Genomic DNA, 23,479 nt, shown 5'->3' on the forward strand with positions numbered 1-23,479 from the left:
GAAAGGTAAACTACAATATTTTTGTACAAAGTCGATTGCGGTTTGTTTACTATATGAAAACAGGGTATTCAAGAGTATACATTTGAGGGAGCCGTGTTTATTTTTTTTGTGAAATCACAAATATAGAGTCCAGCAATATTTATTTTCAAATACTTTAAGAAAAAAATATATGTTTTTTTTGTTGTATGTTTGTGCAATACTTTTGGTACATTTTTATACAGTAGTTTTCCATTTTATGTGCATTTAAAAAAAATCTAAAGTCAACATCTGCATGGCTTTAGGATATCAAGCACCTGAACGATAATGGCAGGAAGTAAAGGAGCAATGAAAATAAAAGACTCCTTAACAGCTTCTACCCACAAGCCATAAGACTGCTGAACAATAAATCAAATGGCCACACGGACTATTTAGAATCTGCATTTCAATAAAAGGAATTCATAATGCAAACCAAGATCTAATGAAAAATGTCTTTTGATTTTTAAATTAACCACTAATTTTGATTGAACAGAAAAGTATTATTTGATGGGGCAGGTATGTTAGAACTACTTACATAACATAGGCCTATAATATTCAAAAAGGAAATATAAGTAAATGGTCTTCTGGCTCCTACCCTGTTTTTACATTCAGAAGAGTTACAAAAAACATATGATTTATATACACAACATTATTCAAAACGTTAAACATGCAGGGCTAGCTGGAAAACTTTGGCAACACATTAAGTGCAACAGATTAACAAAACTCAAACAGATCTTCCTACGCTGGCTTCAGTGTGGACAGATGACTTCTTCATCAGAGGACTAGTCTCAGTGCTTCAATCCTGGTACGAATTCTTGTGCTTCAGGGTTCAAATTGCTGTTAATCTAAAGAGAAAAAACATGAGGGAAAATGTAATCAAAGCTTACAGAGATTATTCAATCCAAACAAATGGAGATGTCATAGGCCGACTATTTGTACAGTATGTTCCAGCCTGTGCCATCTTGACAAAAATCATACTTTATTCTCATGCTAAAATGTTTATTATATTCTACTGAGCCATTTACTTTCTGTTCGTATTCTTATCTTTTATTATTTCTTATTGTTGGTGCATTGTCGACAAGGAACCTGCAAGTCAGCATTTCATTGGACGGTGTATCCCGTACATACGACTAATAAAACTTGAAACTAGAACAAGATAGCACATATATATATATCTGGGACCTAGGCTAGCCTCAGTCTGTATCACATCCGGCCGTGATTGGGAGTCCCATAGGGCAGCCACAATTGGCCCAGTGTCATCCGGGTTTGGCCGGGATAGGCCGTCATTGTAAATAAGAATTTGTTCTTAACTGACTTGCCTAGTTAAATAAAGGTAAAACAAAACAAAAAAAAATATATATATATATATATATATATATATTTTTAAATATATATTTTTTTAAAGCCTTAGAAACACAGGCTTTTCACGAGTTGATGAGAACAGATTTGGAAGGATGGCCACACGAGACTAGCCTGGCGAGCCGATTGATCCTGCACGCTCACATGAATGGTTCCCTACACGCAGTGGTAATCAGTCTGGTATTTACGAGGCTAACACGAAACTAGGAGTAGGCCAACTAAAATGGCTACTTTCCACAGACTTAACTTTCATAAAACCTGGACAAACAAAACCACTCTGAAACATTTACCGCCAGGCTGTCTGCGATGCCTGTGTCACTGAGGACCAGTAGGTTTAGTTGGTCCTGGAGCTGACCGAGGGTTGGAGGGAGATCTCTGGCTGGGATGAACCATTCGTTCTCCTCTTCCTCTAACATCTCCTGGAAACACTGCTCAATGAACTCCTCCTCCCACAGCTCCTCCTCAATCTGGGGGAAAAGCATTAAAAATACTTTAGACACCCAACTCTTCGTAACACTATAAATTAAATAAATAACGATACATTAGCATTACAAAAATAGGTATTTATTTGTGTGTGGTGGTGTAGGCATGAAAAATGACATCAACTAGCTACCTAATCTAGTACCTGATCAATAGGCAGAATAAGTAGAGTACCTGTCTGTTGAATTCCTCCTCGTTCTCCATCCACATGTATTCAACAAAGGGATTGTCATCATTGATGAACTGTCCATGTAGGATCAATTCTATGCTGCTGAGGCTCGGGGTATTGTTGATACGACTTGGGTCTTTCATTTTGGCTGTAACGAAGACAATTTAGCTATATCTGCAAAAAAGAAACAGAACAACCGGAATAAGACAATATTTCAGAACACAGTAATAATAAGACACAGAAATAAACAACCGACGACTAGGGGAAAAACACACTACAGTTCAAAATGTTAACTATGACCACTGCGTAACGTTAGCTATCTACAGACACGTGTTGTCTGTCTGCCTTTGTTATTAAGACGACTCGATATAAAGTCTAAAAGCAGCAAGTAGGGACACTCATTTCTGTTTTATATGGACCACAGCAGTGCCATATATCGTTACGATATTTCAGAACGGTCAAATTACCAGAGGTGAAGTTTCAAAGCTGGAAGTGTCAGCTGAACTCTTCTTAGACCGTGAAAAATAATGGCTGCTGAGTATGTTTGTTTACATGTAGAACGTCAGAGATGGAACGACTCGTCTGACCCTCCCACGTGGTTTGGGCGCATACTCCTTGGCTCGCTATAGCGTCACCCCCCTGCGCAGGTAAGGACAAATAAACACAGCCCCTTAACCTCGGAAAAACGACGTTTCGAAACTAAAATAACTCACGTTACAAATTACAACTATATATTGTTTTCATAGAACTCAATTTTTTTGTAGCATAATGTACAATCTCATCATGAAAACATGCAACTAAATGCCGCCATCAAATTAGCTTCGCAAGCCAACTATGGCCAGAGGCCTTTCACATCAAATATGTGGTTCTGCTGTTGCATATTAACATTTAGTTAGTTGCTATCATCTTCAAACAACGTTTTTATATATAATACGCATAGAATTCAGCAAATATTAATTCACACTGAGTGCAAATGTTTTTGTCTGCACAGCTGCAGTACAGACAAAACCGCTGTTGCGGTTAGCTGCATCTCGTGTTAGCTAGCAACTTGTTTTTAAGAGGAATTGCTAATGTTGCGATACATTCTCTATACTCTTGTCTTTGCTATAGCTTGATCCAAGTCTTTCCCGATCAGAGACTGAATCCAAATTCCATTTTTATCACGAACCCCACTGCTCATTGTAACCTAGTAGCTACACATTTTAGCTCTTCAATTCATGTCAAGTTGTGTCCACTGCAGTTCGGCCTATTGTTGGTCATCTGATAAAGTGTGAGCATTGTCCTTGTTTTATGAAGATCAAACATGGGGTAATCTATCTTCTCTTCTGGCTATGACATACAGTTCATGATACACAGTATCTTCCTCTACTTTCGTATGAGGTCAATTCACGTCTGAATCTCATGCTGTACATTTCCCTCCTTTTCTGTGAGTTGTCTCTCTTCAATGCTTTGTAAATGATTCTTCCTGTTTCTTTCATATAAACCTAACATTCTGATTCAGAACAGTTCAATTGACTACTATTTGAATTGGGCCCTCCTCTCCACACTTGATATCTGTACATTGTAGGCTAACTGAACCTGGCTGCAGACAGTGTTGTTTGCACCTCCATATCCCCATGCTAACTGTGGAGGAGGGTGGCAGACAAGAACTTACACCCTACACTTTCACCATTATGTTTCTGCAGAAATATTCCATCAGATGAAGAGGAGAGTTTTCCCTTTTTCCTCATCCACGTTGACTTGTTGCCACGTCGTTGTCTCTTTTTGAATTGACTGAATCTTCCCTTCGATCAAAGACTTAAATTGGCCCTCGCTTTAACTGCTTCCTTATTCTGTTCTTGTACCGTGGAGTTTCACGTCAAGGTAGTTTAGGGCACGTCAGCCATTTTGAGAGTGGCCATGTCCCAGAAGATTCCATCTGATAGCTCTCAGAAAGGCTTTGCTGTGGGACGCGGGCTCCTGGCTGCTGCTGAGACCCTCAACTTCAGCATGAATGAACAGTGTTCAGACAGCCTCCATCATGGCTCAACCTCCAGACAGTTGCACAGCATGTCCTCAGGTATGGGTGGTGGTGAGGGCGACCATGACCCCCAGCTGTCCCGTCGTGGTGGTGGCCACATTGGCAACTCCATGAAGCTGTTTGCCAGCTTGGGCCTGTCGCCCGCTGACCTAGACGTGCTGGCACAGATCCCAGAAGAAAACATTAGTGTGGAGTCCTTGCCTCAACTTATAATGCAGCTTAAGAACCGGAAGGTGGATTCTGACAGACGCATGGCAGGCAACTCTAGAGGGGACCTGTCCGGGCTCTCCTCTGAGCCCTCATACAGAGCCAGCAGAGACAACTGGGATGACATGCGTGTTGGAAGACTGGGTGGTTCCATGGGGCAAGCTTCGGCCCACGCTCAGCAAGGAGACTTGGGCTACAATTCCATCCAAGACACTTCAGCTGGAAGGTACGAACTCGACTATGGCCACGGCAGTGGTGGAAGAGATCCAGGGTGGTATTCAGATCTTTCCCGTGATCGCTACAGCGGTATGGGCATGGGTCCCCCTTCAGCGGCAGACAGTGTCTTTATGACCAGGAGAATGGGATCCCCGTCCCAAGGCAAAGTGCAGGACTTCTTAGGAGTTATACCTCACATGTTTCCCCATGTGTGCTCTCTTTGTGATTTTGACGTGCATTCTACCATGGTGAGTAGTAACTCCAATTCCTTTTCCACTTTACCTGTCTGTTTCATCCATCCACACACACGGTCTACTCTGATCTCAGTTTGATTGCTGCTGTCATGCACGCACAGACACTTTTTCAATTCAAGACCAGAATTTATGATCAAATCTTTTATATATTTCTATTATCAACTGACGAAAGCCAATCCTACTGTACACAAAGTAATGGTTCAACAAGTTTGTTTATATTAGCGTCATATCTCGACTTATTCAGCTTCTTTCTCCTTTTGAAGAGCCATAGTTGAATCACCCTTTTGCTTTCTAATTGGTGTGGGAGCCAATTAATGTACACAGTGTATGTCTTCAGTAAATCAGTCTCTCATCCAGTGGTTGTCTTGGTCTGCAGGAGTGGAACCAGCACACGGATGGATTACGCCACACAGAAAACCAGAGGCTCCTCCTGCAAATGTAAGTTACTCTTTCTATTCAAACACACTACGTTATGTATAGGCCTTTTAGCCACAAGGTTATTTTCACTAATGTTCAGATAAACACTGAAGAAGGTGATACACACTGAAACGTCTGTGTACAACTTTTCCCCTGCCTGTTGTAAAAAAGAATTAGGGAAAAAGGAACTTTTTTGGAGGTTTGTCTTATAATAAAGATATGTGCTACCACCAGCCATTTTTTTTAAAACCAATATTCTCCCATGATCTTTAGGTACCCAGAATGGGATCCACACATGGCCACAAGCAGAGGGTATGTGTGTCTCCCGCGCACACACACGCAGACAAACGCTCTCTCTTTCTTGGGCCCCCGAATGGCGCAGCGGTCTGAGACACTGCATCTCAGTGCTAGAGGCGTCACTACATACACCCTGGTTCAAATCCAGGCTGTATCACAACCGGCCGTGATTGGAGTCCTATAGGGCGACGCACAATTGGCCCAGCTTCGTCCTGGTTTGGCCGGTGTAGGCCGTCATTCTAAATAAGAATTTGTGCTGAACTGACTTGCCTAGTTAATTAAAAAATTCTCACACACACATACCGGTTGTTTAACATGTTTGCAAATATTATCCAAAGAGTTTATAAAGAACATAAGAACACAGTAAACCAGAACCTTTCAGGTGTTTTGATTTTTAAAGAGCAACTACCCCTAAAAAACAACTTCTCATTTTGAAAAAAGGGCTGTGTGGCATCAATATGAGTGTGAAACATTTATTTGAATGTCAAAATGTACTACAAAGTGTAAATAGAATAATTTTGGTCATAAAGTCAGTCTTTTCCAAAACAAGGTTTTGTGAGACTTGTAGTCGTGACTGCATCACAACATAAATGAAAGTTGGCTTTGTTTTTATCCTGCCCACAGCTGGCAGCATACTAGTAATCATCAATTCGGAGTGCAGCTGCATGCCACCCAATAGTAATGCCTGTGGTAAATCAGGGTTGACTTTGGATATCCCTATGGGGCTAGTTGGGGGCCATCGGTAAATTACACAATGTACATATATGTTAAAATCCAAATAGCTCCAAATTTCAATGACTTAAAAACCTCAAATATTGACAGCATTTAATGAGAACTAAAAGGTATGCAACATGAAAATATTGTCTCATTTACATTGTGTAATTTATTGACGGCCCCTAACTAGCCCCGGAGATAGGCTATCCAAGGTCAAACCAAATTTACCACGGTCGCACTCCAGACGGCTGAAGTTAATTGTGGAAATAATTTGTCAGAACTCTTCCCATCTGCGAACACACACACATGAGACACCCACATCAAACCACACCCTGAAACCAACTCGCCTTTGAATTCAGTAATGGCAGCTACCATTTCTTAATTAACCAAATCTAAAATGAGGCTAAATCAGGAAGTGCAGTTGCATGTTTAAATACGTGGATGAATCAGCCTTGTATAATAGTAGACTGAATCTCATGTTTGTCCCTTTTCAGCAGTGGGTCTCATCTACAGGAGACCACCAATCAATCAGCCAGTCTCCTGGGACCAATCCCCATGGGCGGTGGGCAGCAGGCTGGAGGAGGCCGCATGAGCTCTGGCTGGGGTAATGCTGTGTTTGTGTGAAAGATTACGTCTGTGTCTGAAATGGCACCCTATTCAATTTTAGTGCACTACTTTTGATTTGGGTCCCATAGGGCTCTGGCCAAAAGTAGGGCACTACTTCCTTAATGGGCTCTGGTCAAAAGTAGGGAATAGGGTGCCTTTTCGCACGCAACCAATGTATGCTTATTCCTGTCACTTACTGGTGAATTTCTGTATTCATTATCATGTAATCATTATCATTAAAGGGATAGGCCTAGTTCACCCAAATGACATATTGGCTTCCTGACCCTGTAGTCTCTATAGACAAAGTAAGTTAGCAATCCATGTTTGCTTTTGTTTAGCTACGCCACTGTTGTAATTTAAGTGACTGTGGGTCCTTGAAAAGCCATATATATATATATATATATATATATATATATATATATATATATACACACAGTGCCTTGCGAAAGTATTCAGCCCCCTTGAACTTTGCGACCTTTTGCCACATTTCAGGCTTCAAACATAAAGATATAAAACTGTATTTTTTTGTGAAGAATCAACAACAAGTGGGACACAATCATGAAGTGGAACGACATTTATTGGATATTTCAAACTTTTTTAACAAATCAAAAACTGAAAAATTGGGCGTGCAAAATTATTCAGCCCCTTTACTTTCAGTGCAGCAAACTCTCTCCAGAAGTTCAGTGAGGATCTCTGAATGATCCAATGTTGACCTAAATGACTAATGATGATAAATACAATCCACCTGTGTGTAATCAAGTCTCCGTATAAATGCACCTGCACTGTGACAGTCTCAGAGGTCCGTTAAAAGCACAGAGAGCATCATGAAGAACAAGGAACACACCAGGCAGGTCCGAGATACTGTTGTGAAGAAGTTTAAAGCCGGATTTGGATACAAAAAGATTTCCCAAGCTTTAAACATCCCAAGGAGCACTGTGCAAGCGATAATATTGAAATGGAAGGAGTATCAGACCACTGCAAATCTACCAAGACCTGGCCGTCCCTCTAAACTTTCAGCTCATACAAGGAGAAGACTGATCAGAGATGCAGCCAAGAGGCCCATGATCACTCTGGATGAACTGCAGAGATCTACAGCTGAGGTGGGAGACTCTGTCCATAGGACAACAATCAGTCGTATATTGCACAAACCTGGCCTTTATGGAAGAGTGGCAAGAAGAAAGCCATTTCTTAAATATATCCATAAAAAGTGTTGTTTAAAGTTTGCCACAAGCCACCTGGGAGACACACCAAACATGTGGAAGAAGGTGCTCTGGTCAGATGAAACCAAAATTGAACTTTTTGGCAACAATGCAAAATGTTATGTTTGGCGTAAAAGCAACACAGCTGAACACACCATCCCCACTGTCAAACATGGTGGTGGCAGCATCATGGTTTGGGCCTGCATTTCTTCAGCAGGGACAGGGAAGATAGTTAAAATTGATGGGAAGATGGATGGAGCCAAATACAGGACCATTCTGGAAGAAAACCTGATGGAGTCTGCAAAAAACCTGAGACTGGGACGGAGATTTGTCTTCCAACAAGACAGTGTTCCAAAACATAAAGCAAAATCTACAATGGAATGGTTCAAAAATAAACATATCCAGGTGTTAGAATGGCCAAGTCAAAGTCCAGACCTGAATCCAATCGAGAATCTGTGGAAAGAACTGAAAACTGCTGTTCACAAATGCTCTCCATCCAACCTCACTGAGCTCGAGCTGTTTTGCAAGGAGGAATGGGAAAAAATGTCAGTCTCTCGATGTGCAAAACTGATAGAGACATAACCCAAGCGACTTACAGCTGTAATCGCAGCAAAAGGTGGGGCTACAAAGTATTAACTTAAGGGGGCTGAATAATTTTACACACCCAATTTTTCAGTTTTTGATTTGTTAAAAAAGTTTGAAATATCCAATAAATGTCGTTCCACTTCATGATTGTGTCCCACATGTTGTTGATTCTTCACAAAAAAATACAATTTTATATATTTATAGCTAAAGCCTGAAATGTGGCAAAAGGTCGCAAAGTTCAAGGGGGCCGAATACTTTCGCAAGGCACTGTATATATAAAAGCCCTGTGTTGTTATTATTTATTTTAGGTGGTGGTGCTGGATCTAATGTTGGATCAGGCAAGCCACATCAACACTCTATGGCACTCAAGCAGGTAATGTGTTTTATTTGTCAAATTATCTTGATAAAATACGATTCTATTTACTGTAATGCAGTGGCCAAGGAACTCTTCCTCAAATCAACATGTATTTACTGGTGGGCCTTTGGTGTGAAAGTGATGGATTCAACCTGTTTTGTAACTGTTCTCCTCATCAGATCAGAAGCAAAGTAGTGGTGGCCAAATATGACAGGAGTCCTCTGTCTAACAAAGCCCTGTTCGCCCTGGCTGAACCCTTTGGAACTCTCTGTGAACACCTGGTTCTGAAGAACAAGGTAAAGCACGACACTTTGTGCCCGAGGTCTCATTTATACATTTCTCACTTAAATCCTGGCGTACGTGGAGATTCTAGGATTTGCTTGCTCGACAAATGATTGCGATTTATCAAACTGTCGCACGCTACATGCGTTTTCCATTGATATGTCAGAGCCATACTATATTTCTGCACTCGTGAGCAAGCGTTACAACCTTGCCTAAAAACGCCCTCCATTCACCTTTTAATGGTAACAAAAACACCCTCCATTCACCTTTTAATGGTAACAAAAACACCCTCCATTCACCCTTTAATGGTAACAAAAACACCCTCCATTCACCTTTTAATGGTAACAAAAACACCCTCCATTCACCTTTTAATGGTAACAAAAACACCCTCCATTCACCTTTTAATGGTAACAAAAACGCCCTCCATTCACCCTTTTAATGGTATCAAAAACGCCCTCCATTCACCCTTTTAATGGTATCAAAAACACCCTCCCCTCCATTCACCCTTTTAATGGTATCAAAAACGCCCTCCATTCACCCTTTTTAATGGTATCAAAAACGCCCTCCATTCACCCTTTTAATGGTATCAAAAACAAATCAAATTTATTTCAATAGCCCTTCGTACATCAGCTGATATCTCAAAGTGCTGTACAGAAACCCAGCCTAAAACCCCAAACAGCAAGCAATGCAGGTGTAGAAGCACGGTGGCTAGGAAAAACCCCCTAGAAAGGCCAAAACCTAGGAAGAAACCTAGAGAGGAACCAGGCTATGTGGGGTGGCCAGTCCTCTTCTGGCTGTGCTGGGTGGAGAAACACCCTCCATTCACCCTTTTAATGGTATCAAAAACACCCTCCATTCACCTTTTAATGGTATCAAAAATGCCCTCCATTCACCCTTTTCGTGGTAACAAAAACGCTCTCATTTGCTCTATGATTTGGAACAGGACCATGACAGTTTCTAAAGCGCAATGGCAAATGATCACATTTCTGTAGAGGTTTTTTTGCAGTGGCTTTGAAACTAAAATGCATGCCGCCTATAGAGGGCGCCAAACACTGGCTGCACATTCTCTAAGAGTTATTGAACCTATTGAACAATTTTAAAGTAAATGCTACAGACAACACTTCTATACAAAAATATGAATTGTTGTTCAATATTTACTTTATCAATACGTTGTTTTTCTGTCTCCTGCCTTGACGATGTCACACCTATCGCACAGCAATACTGTAGCCTACTCATACTGTCAGAGGCTACTGATCTATTTACTTAAGAGCATGGTTGGCTATTTATTAAGCGATGGCTAAATGGTAGCATGTTTGGCTATTGAATAATCGATGGCTAAATGGTAGCATGTTTGGCTGTTGAATAAGCGATGGCTAAATGGTAGCATGGTTGGCTGTTGAATAAGCGATGGCTAAATGGTAGCATGGTTGGCTGTTGAATAAGCAATGGCTAAATGGTAGCATGTTTGGCTATTGAATAAGCGATGGCTAAATGGTAGCATGTTTGGCTATTGAAGAAGCGATGGCTAAATGGTAGCATGTTTGGCTGTTGAATAAGCGATGGCTAAATGGTAGCATGGTTGGCTATTGAATGAGCGATGGCTAAATGGTAGCATGGTTGGCTAGTGAATGAGCGATGGCTAAATGGTAGCATGGTTGGCTATTGAATGAGCGATGGCTAAATGGTAGCATGGCTAGCTATTGAATGAGCGATGGCTAAATGGTAGCATGGTTGGCTATTGAATGAGCGATGGCTAAATGGTAGCATGGTTGGCTAGTGAATGAGCGATGGCTAAATGGTAGCATGGTTGGCTATTGAATGAGCGATGGCTAAATGTTATCATGGTTGGCTAGTGAACATTTTATCGACCTTTTAATCATTCTAGTTAATAGTTAAATAGTTACACACACGGACACAGTGGACTAAGGCACTGCATCTCAGTTCAAGAGGCATCACTACAGTCCCTGGTTCGAATCCTGGCTGTATCACATCCGGCCATGATTGGGAGTCCCATAGGGAGACGCACAATTGGCCCAGCGTTGTCCGTGTTTGGCCGGGGTAGGCTATCATTGTAAATAAAAATGTGTTTTTAACTGACTTGCCTAGTTAAAGGTTACACACACACCACACTGACCAAAAAGTTATTTTGTTGGCATTTACGTATGTCCCCATAACCAGTAAAACATCATCAAAATCTTTTTCTTTCACTTACTTGCTATGTATGCTGTTTCGTTGTTCATTTGTTTCATTCTCAACCAGGATTTCTATGAAATGCTGTTTGGGTCTTTGCGTGTCAAATTGACCAATCAGTACCTGAATAACTGTACATGACATAATAATTTAACTTGTTGACCAATCAGGACCTGAATAACTGTACGTCACATAATAATTTAACCCGTTCATTCATTTTCTTATGTAGTTATTACACATGGATTACACTATCACTCGTATTTCATGTCACAACGATTCATCGATACGTGTGCTACGATGCTGGTGAAGTTGTCTGGCGCACCTGGTCATTCAAAAAAAAGCTAGCTAGCTCATGGATGTTCTTCCCCGAAAACATAGCAAAATGACATCTGTTTCAGTAGCTATATAGTTAGCTAGCTAGCTAACTATATAGCTAGGTGTAATCTTAAATAACCCTAATTTATAAGACAGTTCTTATTTGATTCATGGTGGTCGGACACATCTATGTGAAGCTAGCCACAATACGATGGCAACACCCATCCATAGCACGCGCTCCAGCAGGTGTATCTCACTGATCATCCCTAAAGCCAACACCTCATTTGGCCGCCTTTCGTTCCAGTTCTCTGCTGCCTGTGACTGGAACGAATTGCAAAAATCGCTGAAGTTGGAGACTTTTATCTCCCTCACCAACTTCAAACATCTGCTATCTGAGCAGATCGCTGCAGCTGTACATAGTCTATTGGTAAATAGCCCACCCATTTTCACCTACCTCATCCCCATACTGTTTATATTTATTTATTTTTCTGCTCTTTTGCACACCAATATCTCTACCTGTACATAACCATCTGATCATTTATCACTCCAGTGTTAATCTGCATAATTGTAATTATTCGCCTACCTTCTCATGCCTTTTGCACACAATGTATATAGACTCCCCTTTTTTCTACTGTGTTATTGACTTGTTAATTGTTTACTCCATGTGTAACTCTGTGTTGTCTGTTCACACTGCTATGCCTTATCTTGGCCAGGTCGCAGTTGTAAATGAGAACTTGTTCTCAACTAGCCTACCTGGTTAAATAAAGGTGAAATAAAAAAATAAAATAAAATAAAAATAAGGATTAGCCACAATAAGGATTAGCCACAATAAGGATTAGCCACTATAGTGGACTTCAAAATAATGTAATTGACAGTGATGCAAGTGAACACAATAAGTCGAATTATGCCATAATTTAATAGATCATGCTAAACGAGGTTGGAATGTTGCTATATAAAATCAACAAAATACATTAATTTGACAAAAAAATCTGTTGAAATCACACTGGATGTATTATACTTTAGAATTGCATTGGGGACATCCTTATTTCACTGTACAGCCTTACCTATGGATTGTGGATCGATGACATGGGGTATCAGTCTACTCAGTGACACCCAGAGAACATTAGCATCGTAGCTCTTATTGCGGGACTCTGAAACAGCTGTGAATTGAGACACATTTATTGTCAACCTATGTGTGTTGAACAGTATTCCTGAGGAAAAACAATACTGCGTGGATGTTTAGGAGTCTGAATACTCCGAGGAGGACATTGGGAAAATACATATTGGGTATTAAGTAGACTGTTACCCCATTTCATTGATCCCCAATCCTTAGGTAAAGCTGTGCAGTGCAATATGAATGTCAATACACACAATAGGCTGACTGGGGAGGTGATGTCACACAGTCACAGTCCCGAGATAAGAGCAACAACGCTAATATTTGCATAAACTCTTCACCATTGTGTTCTGCGGGTGTCACTGAGTAGACTGATACCCCATTTCAGTGCATCACATTCCAACCTTGTTTAACGTGATCTAGTCTAAATATGACACGATTCCACCAATTGTAACCTTCTGCATCACTTTCAAAAGAGGTACTTTTCTTTTGAAGGCGAACCACAAATTCCACTATTGTGCCTAATCCTTATTGTGGCTAGCTTAACAACACATAACCCGATCCGGTCGAGCCCCACTAGCTAGATGAAGCTAGCTGGCTGTTTATAATGTTAACCATGTTGTCCAAAGCTATGTAGCTGGCTAGCTATTTATTTCCATGAACTGAAGTTCAATTTCAACAGGCAAACAACAAGTGGCTACCTAGCTAACACTATCATTGCTAAGAATAGCTAAGAATGAGAATAATGAAAATGACTGCAGTTTCTACTGGTCACTGTTTTCAGGCTGGTTGTATTGGTGCTAGCTAGGTACCAAGCTAAAGCTAGCTATCTATCCCAGAAGTTGCGGTCGAACAAATAATGCTTTATTACCAACGTGGTATTGTAAACACATCGTTCGTGGCCCGGTGTTTGCTTGTTGGCAGACTTTTTTTTGTACAGCTTTGTCAGTGCTACTGATAGTAGTGGTGGTGCTTGGCTTGCACGTGCAAATTCAGAACACACAACATGATATAATAGAACTGTGTTTTTTGACTTGTCAAATTAAAAGCTTATTTGACGTGTATCTTTCTTGACACGCAAAGACCCAACCGGCGTTCCATAGTATGTCGTGAAGCTAATAGCAGTGACGCTAGTACTGTGTAACTCCGGTAGGGAAACATCTGAACAATAGCTCACTTGGTAACGGTAGTGTGTACCCGGTGCTCGACCAGTCGGCGAAAGCCAACATCAACCACGACAGAGAACGGTTGATTTGTCAAGGGCAATGAATTCCATTATCGTGGCGTTAATGGATTTTCGCCTTTTGAGTTGTCTCGCTGAAAATGTTCTTACTCTTTTCAAATGACTGCTGGACTTGTTGACTGCTCGATCCACACAGCAGACATTGTGGACCAGGTTAGGAACGCTGTGTTGCACGTGTAGCGCAACATTGTACGTGGCGTCATTATGTCATGTACCTACGTTATATAGGTATCCACGTCAGCTTTGATAAAGTTTTTCCACATCAACGTTAAACTAGACATCGGGCCGATACCGATGTTGGCATTTTTAGCTAATATCGGCCGATTCCGATATGTTCGCCGATATATTGTGCATCCCTGGTGGGAATAAACCAGTAACGTATTACAGTACAACGGAAATCAACGTATCACAATGCGAACTCTACTTTGAATAACAGAGTAACTGTCTGTGAAGATTTAGGTTTAAAAAAATAAATAATAATAAATAACCTAAAACTTGTTCTTATTGCCCCATTTAACAGAAGTAAACAGATGGCGTTGTATTAGAGCACCTGCTGACTGGTCCTGTAGGGTTCATGGTGCGTATTCCTACTCCCACAGGCCTTTTTAGAAATGGAGACTCATAAGGAAGCTAGGGATGTGGTGAGCTACTACCAGCAGAACCCAGCGATGTTGCACGGGAAACAAATCACCTTATATCTGTCCAAAGAACTCATGGTGATTCAGGTAATATTGGAATGCCCTTATTCATCTATTTTCATTAGTTTTGCCTGTATTGATCTGCTGTGTAGATTGAAATAATTCAAGTCGCTCGGCTGCGTTTCTATCTTCGCTGACCGTTAACGACCCCCAGTGATCATGCTCGCAGATCGGTACACGTAATATGTTCCTCTCTCTGAATACAGAAAGACCGCAGAACTGAGAGAATCAACCGAGAGGCGAAACAAGGCAAAGATCCAGCGGTGGCGAACCAATCGCAGGTAGTCTTCTTCTCCAACTTGCCGCGTGAGAACGAGAAGAAGCAGGAACTCCTCACCATCGCGCGGCGCTTCGGCATCGTAAAGAAACACTTGTTTCTAACTGAAGAGGTAAAAGTCTTACTCTTCTGTTTGTATAAATAAATATGGATAAAAGCATCTTGCTAAATTGCACAGTATTTTTTTTAATGTATTTCTGGATGTGTCACGTCAATGCTTAAAATGTATCGTTAAGCGTTCGTCTTCCAAGGCTTTTGTTCAGCTGGGGTCTGCGGAGGATGCTGAGATGTTGGTGAAGTACCACACTCTGAATCCACTGACCATCCAGGGAAAGACTGTCCGTTTAAACATCTGTACCAAGTACAAGACCTTGAAGTAAGAATTCCCAAGATTCAGTGCTTCATTATCATATTAGAGGACTTAGTTGTCCTTTTTTTCCACAGAGCTTTCTGGACTGATTGTATGTCTGTCTGTAACAGTGTGAATAATCGCTCCAACAAACTGATGGATGACAAGAGAAGGAGAAGAAGCAGTAGTACTGGACCCAAAGACAAATCTTCCTCCTCCAAGAGCACCAAATCTTCATCTTCTTCTAGCGGCAAAGCCAAAGAGGACACGAAGGAACCACCAAAAGGAGAGGACGGCGATGCAGGGAGAGAGGGAGTGGGGTCAGGGAGAGAGGGAGTGGGGTCAGGGGATGTGGTGGCTGGTGTGATGGAGGGAGATAAAGCTAAGGAGTACGAAGGAGAGGGAGACCAGGGTTCACATGATGTTGGGCCGTCAGCGGACAATGCTGAAGCCGTGACGGAAGACCCAGAGCCTGCTGCCAACACCAGTCTGGAATCGCAGGAGGAGAAGGAACCTGCTCCGGACTCAGACGATGTTCCGAGCACTGCCAAGGGTCTGAGCAGTAGTGATGTCACAGAGAAAGCTGAGGGGTCAGAGGTGGAGGAGGGGACTGTGCCTGGTGCAGAGGAGAAAGCGGAGGGAGAGCCTGAGAGTGAACAGATGGAAACTGAAGCCACTACAGATGAGCCAGAGGCAGAGGTCAAGGTTGACTCGCCGTCGGCAGAACCAGCAGAGAGCTCAGAGATGCATGAAGAACAGCTACCTGCAGATCAGGTAGGTCAACAACAGAAAACTTTTATAGATCATATAAAATATTTGTCTTGTCTTGTTTACAAGTTGGTGCTACTCTTGCGTTTTGTTCAGTTCTGTTGAGCACAATTACTTATCTGCCTTTTATGATGTCCATATTGTAAACATATATATTTATAATATTTAACCAATTTCTCAATATATATATATATATATATATATATATATATATATATAATCTGTAACTAATATGTTGACATACACTACCGTTTAAAAGTTTGGGGTCACATAGAAATGTCCTTGTTTTTGAAAGAAACTCATTTTTGGTCCATTAAAATAACATCCAATTGATCAGAAATACAGTGTAGACATTGTTAATGTTGTAACTGACTATTGTAGCTGGAAACATCAGATTTCTTATGGAATATCTACATAGGCCCATTATCAGCAACCATCACTCCTGTGTTCCAATGGCACATTGTGTTAGCTAATTCAAGTTTATCATTGTAAAAGGCTAATTGATCATTGGAAAACCCTTTTGCAATTATGTTAGCACAGCTGAAAACTTTTATGCTGATTAAAGAAGTAATAAAACTGGCCAAGAAACTGAAGATCTCGTACAACGCTGTGTACTACTCCCTTCACAGAACAGCGCAAACTGTCTCTAACCAGAATAGAAAGAGGAGTGGGAAGCCCCGGTGCACAACTGAGCAAGAGGACAAGTACATTAGAGTGTCTAGTTTGAGAAACAGACACCTCACAAGTCCTCAACTAGCAGCTTCATTAAATAGTACCCACAAAACACCAGTCTCAACGTCAACAGTGAAGAGGCGACTGCAGGATGCTGGGCTTCTAGGCATAGTTGCAAAGAAAAAGCCATATCTCAGACTGGCCAATACAAAGAAAAGATTAAGATGGGCCAAAGAACACAGACACTGGACAGAGGAACTCTGCCTAGAAGGCCAGCATCCCGGAGTCGCCTCTTCACTGTTGACGTTGAGACTGGACAGAAGAACTCTGCCGAGAAGGCCAGCATCCTGGAGTCGCCTCTTCACTGTTGACGTTGAGACTGGTGTTTTGCGGGTACTATTTAATGAAGCTGTCAGTTGACGACTTGTGAGGTGTCTGTTTCTCAAACTAGACACTCTAATGTACTTGTCCTCTTGCTCAGTTGTACACCGGGGCCTCCCACTCCTCTTTCTATTCTGGTTAGAGACAGTTTGCGCTGTTCTGTGAAGGGAGTAGTACACAGCGTTGTATGAGATCTTCAGTTTCTTGGCAATTTCTCGCATGGAATGACCTTCATTTCTCAGAACAAGAATAGACTGATGAGTTTCAGAAGAAAGTTATTTATTTCTGGGCGTTTCTACAGGTGAGCCTGTAATCAAACCCACAAATGCTGATGCTCCAAATACTCAACTAGTCTAAAGAAGGCCAGTTTTATTGCTTCTTTAATCAGGACAACAGTTTTCAGCTGTGCTGACATAGTTGCAAAAGGGTTTTATAATGATCAATTAGCCTTTTAAAATGATAAACTTGAATTAGCTAACACAATGTGCCATTGGAACACAAGAGTGATGGTTGCTGATGATGGGCCTCTGTACGCCTATGTAGATATTCCATTAAAAAACTCAGCCGTTTCCAGCTACAATAGTCATTTACAACATTAACAATGTCTACGCTGTATTTCTGATCAATTTGATGTTATTTTAAATGGACAAAAAAAACGTGCTTTTCTTTCAAAAACAAGAACATGTTTAAGTGACCCTAAACCTTTGAACGGTAGTGAACATGTAACTAATATGTTGACATGCATGTTGTTCGTTTCCGTCAGGAGGAGGGCAGCATGGAGCAGGACTTCCCAGAGAACATGGATGACTTTGTGACTCTGGATGAGCTGGCAGAGGACGAGGACTTGGAGAGACAGGACTCCTCATCCAAAGAAAAGTACTCTTCTTCAGGTAAACAACATTAACTTCACCTCTAGCATGATGTAGGATCATTTAATTTAGGATGATTGATTGACAGCGTCTGTGGAATTGAAAACCATTGCTACAGTGTCGACCCACATGAAAATAAACTACATTAACAATTGTTGGAAAAGTAAGCTGTTGTGTAATTGTCGCTCTCATCCTCTCTTTGCAGGGAGCTCTAAGAAAATTGGGGGATTGAGAGTGGTCAACGTTGTGGGATTTAAACGAGCCTATGGTTTCCTGAACGAGATCTTGGCCCTGGCCAAACCCTTCGGTACTGTAGTTCAGCACCTGGTGCTTGACGTGAGACCTGAGGTAAAGTTAGTTGGTTGATTTGATGAGTTAATAGTAGTATGACGGACGTCAACATCTAACCACTGCGTATCTTTTTGTTGGTGAACCTAGGCCTTTCTGCAACTCACTTCGGAAGAAGAGGCCAAAGCAATGGTCAATTTCTACAGTGGGAATGTAACACCGACTGTGTGTGGGAAGTCTGTGAAAATCTACCATTCACAGACGTACGCTACCATTCAGGTGAGCTCCGTACCTGCAGATTGTTGGTCAGCCTTCTACAGTAGAAGTTGTTTGTAATGTTTGTTCTTCTTCTTGCAGAGTGGGAGAGTGGTATACGTGGGACAGATTCCCCACTTCAAATCCTCCGACGCCTCCCTCCTGAAAATCGCTGAACCGTTCGGCAAAGTGAGACGCTATTTTCTGAACAGATCTCGCAACGAGGTAATTAAATGCGAATTCGATATTTTTTGTTCTCTCTTCAGCTACAGAGCTTCTTGGAATGCCTCATGGGTGAATAAGTGGGATACGGTAGAAATCACATATTTATTTTGTATGTTTATTCTTTCATTTCTAGTGTTTCATTGAAATGGAACGTGGAGAGGACGCTGAGAGAATGGCTGAAACCTACAAGGACACGCCCCCTAAATTGGAAGGCAAGCGGTTAACGGTGTACGTGAGCAGGAAGTACAAACAGCTCAAATACGGGTGAGTCAAACTAAACAACAGTTGGTGTATTTGCTGTGAGCGTTGTACACTTCAACTTGTTATTTTTGTCACTACTAAATACTTCTCTTTTTACTGTATGTAATGTAAAATATGTAATGTGCATAAACTAAATTGACCTTCTGGGACAATAAAGTTGAAATGAAATGCTCTTTCCCACACTAGACACCGACCACCAGCCCCTGACTCTGAGGAGAAGGAGAAGAGGTCGTCGAAGAGGGAGCGATCAGGCAGTGAAACAAGCTCCCACAGGAGCTCCGCAGCCAAAAGCTCAGCCAAACAGGATGAAGAACCTCCAGTCAAGAAGTCCAGAGAGGAGACGGCGTCTTCATCAACAGACGAGCCTGACAAAGAAGACGAGGAGAAGATGGTGGAGGCGTCCACTGAGCAGAGTGAGGTAGAGGTTAGGAAGGAGGAGGAGGCCCAGGGGGAATACGGTCAACCCTCTGAGAACTCGGCTGTACACGAAATAGACACTGACATGGTAAGTTTATCTGGTCTAGGTTGTTCTGATATGGCACCATATTCACTATAGTGTATTACTACGGCTCACAGTCCTACGGGGCTTTGGTCAAACGGGGCGGCAGGGTAGCCTAGTGGTTAGAGCGTTGGGCTAGTAACCGGAAGGTTGTAAGTTCAAACCCCCGAGTTGACAAGGTACAAATCTGTCGTTCTGCCCCTGAACAGGCAGTTAACCCACTGTTCCTAGGCCGTCATTGAAAATAAGAATTTGTTCTTAATTGACTTGCCTGGTTAAATAAAGGTAAAATACATTTTAAAAACGTAGTTCGCTCTCATCATCATCAATCCCTCAATGATGATCTGACGGGGAATATGATGTTAATTCGAAATGACAAGGTTCCAGTTTAACAAAGTTTACTAAACCGTATGAACCACCCTCAAAGGTCGCCATTCCACTCGACTTCCTGCGCATGCGCACTCTTGACTGAGTGATAGCCCCGTAATAACAGAAATATTGGGATACTTAAAACATTTTGGGATGTAACCCCAGGTCGTTTTTAGTTTGTCAACCAAAAGTAGTATTTTAAGGAACTGACACTCCATTGCTCTGCGCCGTAGAACATCAAAATGGAGGAACACGAGGCGCCCATTTCCATACTGAGTGTGAGGAGCGTTGAGGAGAATGGAGAGACTGCCTGCACACCATCCCAGGCTGAGGGGAAGCTTTCATCAACCAGCCTGGTTCCTCTGGGGCCGTATGAGCCTAACAACCCAGTGGGTAAGGACATGCTCAGATTAATACTATTTCGAGGGAATGGGGTTTCTATGTGTTTAGTAAGACCGTTTTTAACGATATATAAAATAACCATCTTTTTTTCCCGTGAGACAACTTCTTGTCTAAAAAAAAACAACGACATTGGAACTATATATGTACTGTATATTACACACGTTATATCCAAACATCATAGTGACTCTGTCTGATTTCAGGTGTCGAATATGTGAAGATGGGGTACTACTGTAGAGTCTGTTTCCTGTTCTATTCCAACGAGGAGTCGGCCAAGAAGGTTCACTGTAGCAGTCAATCTCACTACCAAAAACTCAAGGTAAACATACAATATTTTAGTCAATTATCAGATATACCAAAAATATCTGAGCAGTTATTTAAAGCTCTGACACAACACACACCAATACGTCTCTCACTTGGTATCAAACTGTGTTCAGCTTAAGAACAGTTATATATATATCCTCTCTCTATGTATATATATCCTCTCTCTATATATATATATCCTCTCTCTATATATATATATATATATATATATATATATATATATATATCCTCTCTATATATATATATATCCTCTCTCTCTCTATATATATATATATCCTCTCTCTATGTATATATATAGATGTATATAGATCTATGTATCCTCTCTATATATATACAGTGCCTTGCGAAAGTATTCGGCCCCCTTGAACTTTGCGACCTTTTGCCACATTTCAGGCTTCAAACATAAAGATATAAAACTGTATTTTTCTGTGAAGAATCAACAACAACTGGGACACAATCATGAAGTGGAACGACATTTATTGGATATTTCAAAAAAATTTAACAAATCAAAAACTGAAAAATTGGGCGTGCAAAATTATTCAGCCCCTTTACTTTCAGTGCAGCAAACTCTCTCCAGAAGTTCAGTGAGGATCTCTGAATGATCCAATGTTGACCTAAATGACTAATGATGATAAATACAATCCACCTGTGTGTAATCAAGTCTCCGTATAAATGCACCTGCACTGTGATAGTCTCAGAGGTCCGTTAAAAGCGCAGAGAGCATCATGAAGAACAAGGAACACACCAGGCAGGTCCGAGATACTGTTGCGAAGAAGTTTAAAGCCGGATTTGGATACAAAAAGATTTCCCAAGCTTTAAACATCCCAATGAGCACTGTGCAAGCGATAATATTGAAATGGAAGGAGTATCAGACCACTGCAAATCTACCAAGACCTGGCCGTCCCTCTAAACTTTCAGCTCATACAAGGAGAAGACTGATCAGAGATGCAGCCAAGAGGCCCATGATCACTCTGGATGAACTGCAGAGATCTACAGCTGAGGTGGGAGACTCTGTCCATAGGACAACAATCAGTCGTATATTGCACAAATCTGGCCTTTATGGAAGAGTGGCAAGAAGAAAGCCATTTCTTAAAGATATCCATAAAAAGTGTCGTTTAAAGTTTGCCACAAGCCACCTGGGAGACACACCAAACATGTGGAAGAAGGTGCTCTGGTCAGATGAAACCAAAATTGAACTTTTTGGCAACAATGCAAAACGTTATGTTTGGCGTAAAAGCAACACAGCTCATCACACTGAACACACCATCCCCACTGTCAAACATGGTGGTGGCAGCATCATGGTTTGGGCCTGCTTTTCTTCAGCAGGGACAGGGAAGATGGTTAAAATTGATGGGAAGATGGATGGAGCCAAATACAGGACCATTCTGGAAGAAAACCTGATGGAGTCTGCAAAAGACCTGAGACTGGGACGGAGATTTGTCTTCCAACAAGACAATGATCCAAAACATAAAGCAAAATCTACAATGGAATGGTTCAAAAATAAACATATCCAGGTGTTAGAATGGCCAAGTCAAAGTCCAGACCTGAATCCAATCGAGAATCCGTGGAAAGAACTGAAAACTGCTGTTCACAAATGCTCTCCATCCAACCTCACTGAGCTCGAGCTGTTTTGCAAGGAGGAATGGGAAAAAATGTCAGTCTCTCGATGTGCAAAACTGATAGAGACATACCCCAAGCGACTTACAGCTGTAATCGCAGCAAAAGGTGGCGCTACAAAATATCAACTTAAGGGGGCTGAATAATTTTGCACGCCCAATTTTTCAGTTTTTGATTTGTTAAAAAAGTTTGAAATATCCAATAAATGTCGTTCCACTTCATGATTGTGTCCCACTTGTTGTTGATTCTTCACAAAAAAAATACAGTTTTATATCTTTATGTTTGAAGCCTGAAATGTGGCAAAAGGTCGCAAAGTTCAAGGGGAACGAATACTTTCGCAAGGCACTGTATATATATATATGTGTGTGTATGTATGTATGTATGTATATATATATATATATATATATATATATATATATCCTCTGAAACCTAAATGTTGTCCCTTTTTTTTTTTTTTTCCAGAAACATCTGGAAAAAGAGAAGGCCAAAGCTCAAAGTAGCACAGGGATGAAGACTCCCGTGTAGGATAATTACACGTGTCCAACTGTTGATCAAGTGTTCATGCATGGATAGAGTTAGTTTGTAACCCTAGAGTGGATGTTTCGGGAGTTTTTTTTTTTTAGGTTTTCATGTTTAGCTATACAGCTTTAACTTGAACTTTTAACCAACGTACCAGGAAGAACCAACTATGAAGGGATCTGGAGAATGTTATGAGTTTTGTATGCCTGGTTTTGTTTCATGTTTTCTGACAACTCATCTTGCTATAAATGTAAGTGCGAGATGCATTTTTGATTTATATCAGACTTGGTTGATCATTTTAACTTACAGATAGATGCCTCCCATGCAGACGTTCAGATAATTGCATTACTTGTTTGAGGAGGAAGTACACTGTACAAAAATATCAACGTAACATGTAAAGTATTGGTCCCATGTTTCATGAGCTGAAATAAAAGATCCCAGACGTTTTTCCAACCATACCCACAAATAGCTTATTTCTCTCAAATGTTGCGCACAAATGTTGTTTACATCCCTGTTAGTGAGTATTTCTCCTTAGCCACGATAATCCATCCACCTGACAGGTGTGTCATATCAAGAAGCTGATTTAAACGGCATGATCATTACACAGTTGCATCTTGTGCCGTGGACAATGAAAGACCACTCTAAAATGTGCAGTTGTCACACAACAGAATG

At 41.2% G+C, this 23,479-nt stretch overlaps 2 protein-coding genes across 4 annotated transcripts; one reads left to right on the forward strand and one right to left on the reverse strand.

Moving 5' to 3' along the window:
• Nucleotides 1-18: 18 nt before the first annotated feature.
• On the reverse strand, nucleotides 19-2,612 carry LOC139366564 (polyadenylate-binding protein-interacting protein 2-like). Its single transcript, XM_071104209.1, has 4 exons — nucleotides 2,491-2,612; nucleotides 2,029-2,197; nucleotides 1,665-1,841; nucleotides 19-860 (listed from the first exon to the last, which is right to left on the reverse strand). Exons 2-4 carry the CDS (start codon nucleotides 2,164-2,166, stop codon nucleotides 804-806), a joined length of 372 nt encoding a protein of 123 aa, XP_070960310.1. The 5' UTR covers nucleotides 2,167-2,197; nucleotides 2,491-2,612; the 3' UTR covers nucleotides 19-803.
• A 7-nt stretch (nucleotides 2,613-2,619) lies between these two features.
• Nucleotides 2,620-23,265, forward strand: LOC139366563 (matrin-3-like). 3 transcript variants are annotated; one of them, XM_071104207.1, is made up of 20 exons: nucleotides 2,620-2,670; nucleotides 3,709-4,714; nucleotides 5,097-5,158; nucleotides 5,411-5,449; nucleotides 6,643-6,752; nucleotides 8,847-8,911; nucleotides 9,073-9,189; nucleotides 14,637-14,762; nucleotides 14,942-15,124; nucleotides 15,264-15,388; nucleotides 15,493-16,135; nucleotides 17,946-18,072; nucleotides 18,257-18,399; nucleotides 18,490-18,618; nucleotides 18,697-18,819; nucleotides 18,953-19,083; nucleotides 19,267-19,585; nucleotides 20,182-20,341; nucleotides 20,551-20,666; nucleotides 22,751-23,265. In XM_071104207.1, exons 2-20 carry the CDS (start codon nucleotides 3,923-3,925, stop codon nucleotides 22,811-22,813), a joined length of 3,573 nt encoding a protein of 1,190 aa, XP_070960308.1. In that variant the 5' UTR covers nucleotides 2,620-2,670; nucleotides 3,709-3,922; the 3' UTR covers nucleotides 22,814-23,265. The 3 variants fall into 3 exon arrangements, with proteins under 3 accessions (XP_070960308.1, XP_070960307.1, XP_070960309.1); XM_071104206.1 differs by having other exon boundaries at nucleotides 2,621-2,670; nucleotides 15,249-15,388; XM_071104208.1 differs by having other exon boundaries at nucleotides 2,659-3,331.
• Nucleotides 23,266-23,479: the final 214 nt, after the last annotated feature.

This window comes from Oncorhynchus clarkii, chromosome 14 (genome assembly GCF_045791955.1).
Source record: "Oncorhynchus clarkii lewisi isolate Uvic-CL-2024 chromosome 14, UVic_Ocla_1.0, whole genome shotgun sequence".
In the NCBI taxonomy this organism is placed as follows: domain Eukaryota; kingdom Metazoa; phylum Chordata; class Actinopteri; order Salmoniformes; family Salmonidae; genus Oncorhynchus; species Oncorhynchus clarkii.

Coding starts and splice junctions, on each gene's coding strand:
- LOC139366563 (XM_071104206.1), top strand. CDS start 3,923: ATGTCCCAGAAGATTCCATCTGATAGCTCTCAGAAAGGCTTTGCTGTG. Junction 18,400..18,489: donor TGCTTGACGTGAGACCTGAG/GTAAAGTTAGTT, acceptor TGGTGAACCTAG/GCCTTTCTGCAACTCACTTC. Junction 19,084..19,266: donor TACAAACAGCTCAAATACGG/GTGAGTCAAACT, acceptor TTCCCACACTAG/ACACCGACCACCAGCCCCTG.
- LOC139366564 (XM_071104209.1), bottom strand. CDS start 2,166: ATGAAAGACCCAAGTCGTATCAACAATACCCCGAGCCTCAGCAGCATA. Junction 1,842..2,028: donor AGGAGGAATTCAACAGACAG/GTACTCTACTTA, acceptor CTTTTCCCCCAG/ATTGAGGAGGAGCTGTGGGA. Junction 861..1,664: donor GCATCGCAGACAGCCTGGCG/GTAAATGTTTCA, acceptor TTTTCTCTTTAG/ATTAACAGCAATTTGAACCC.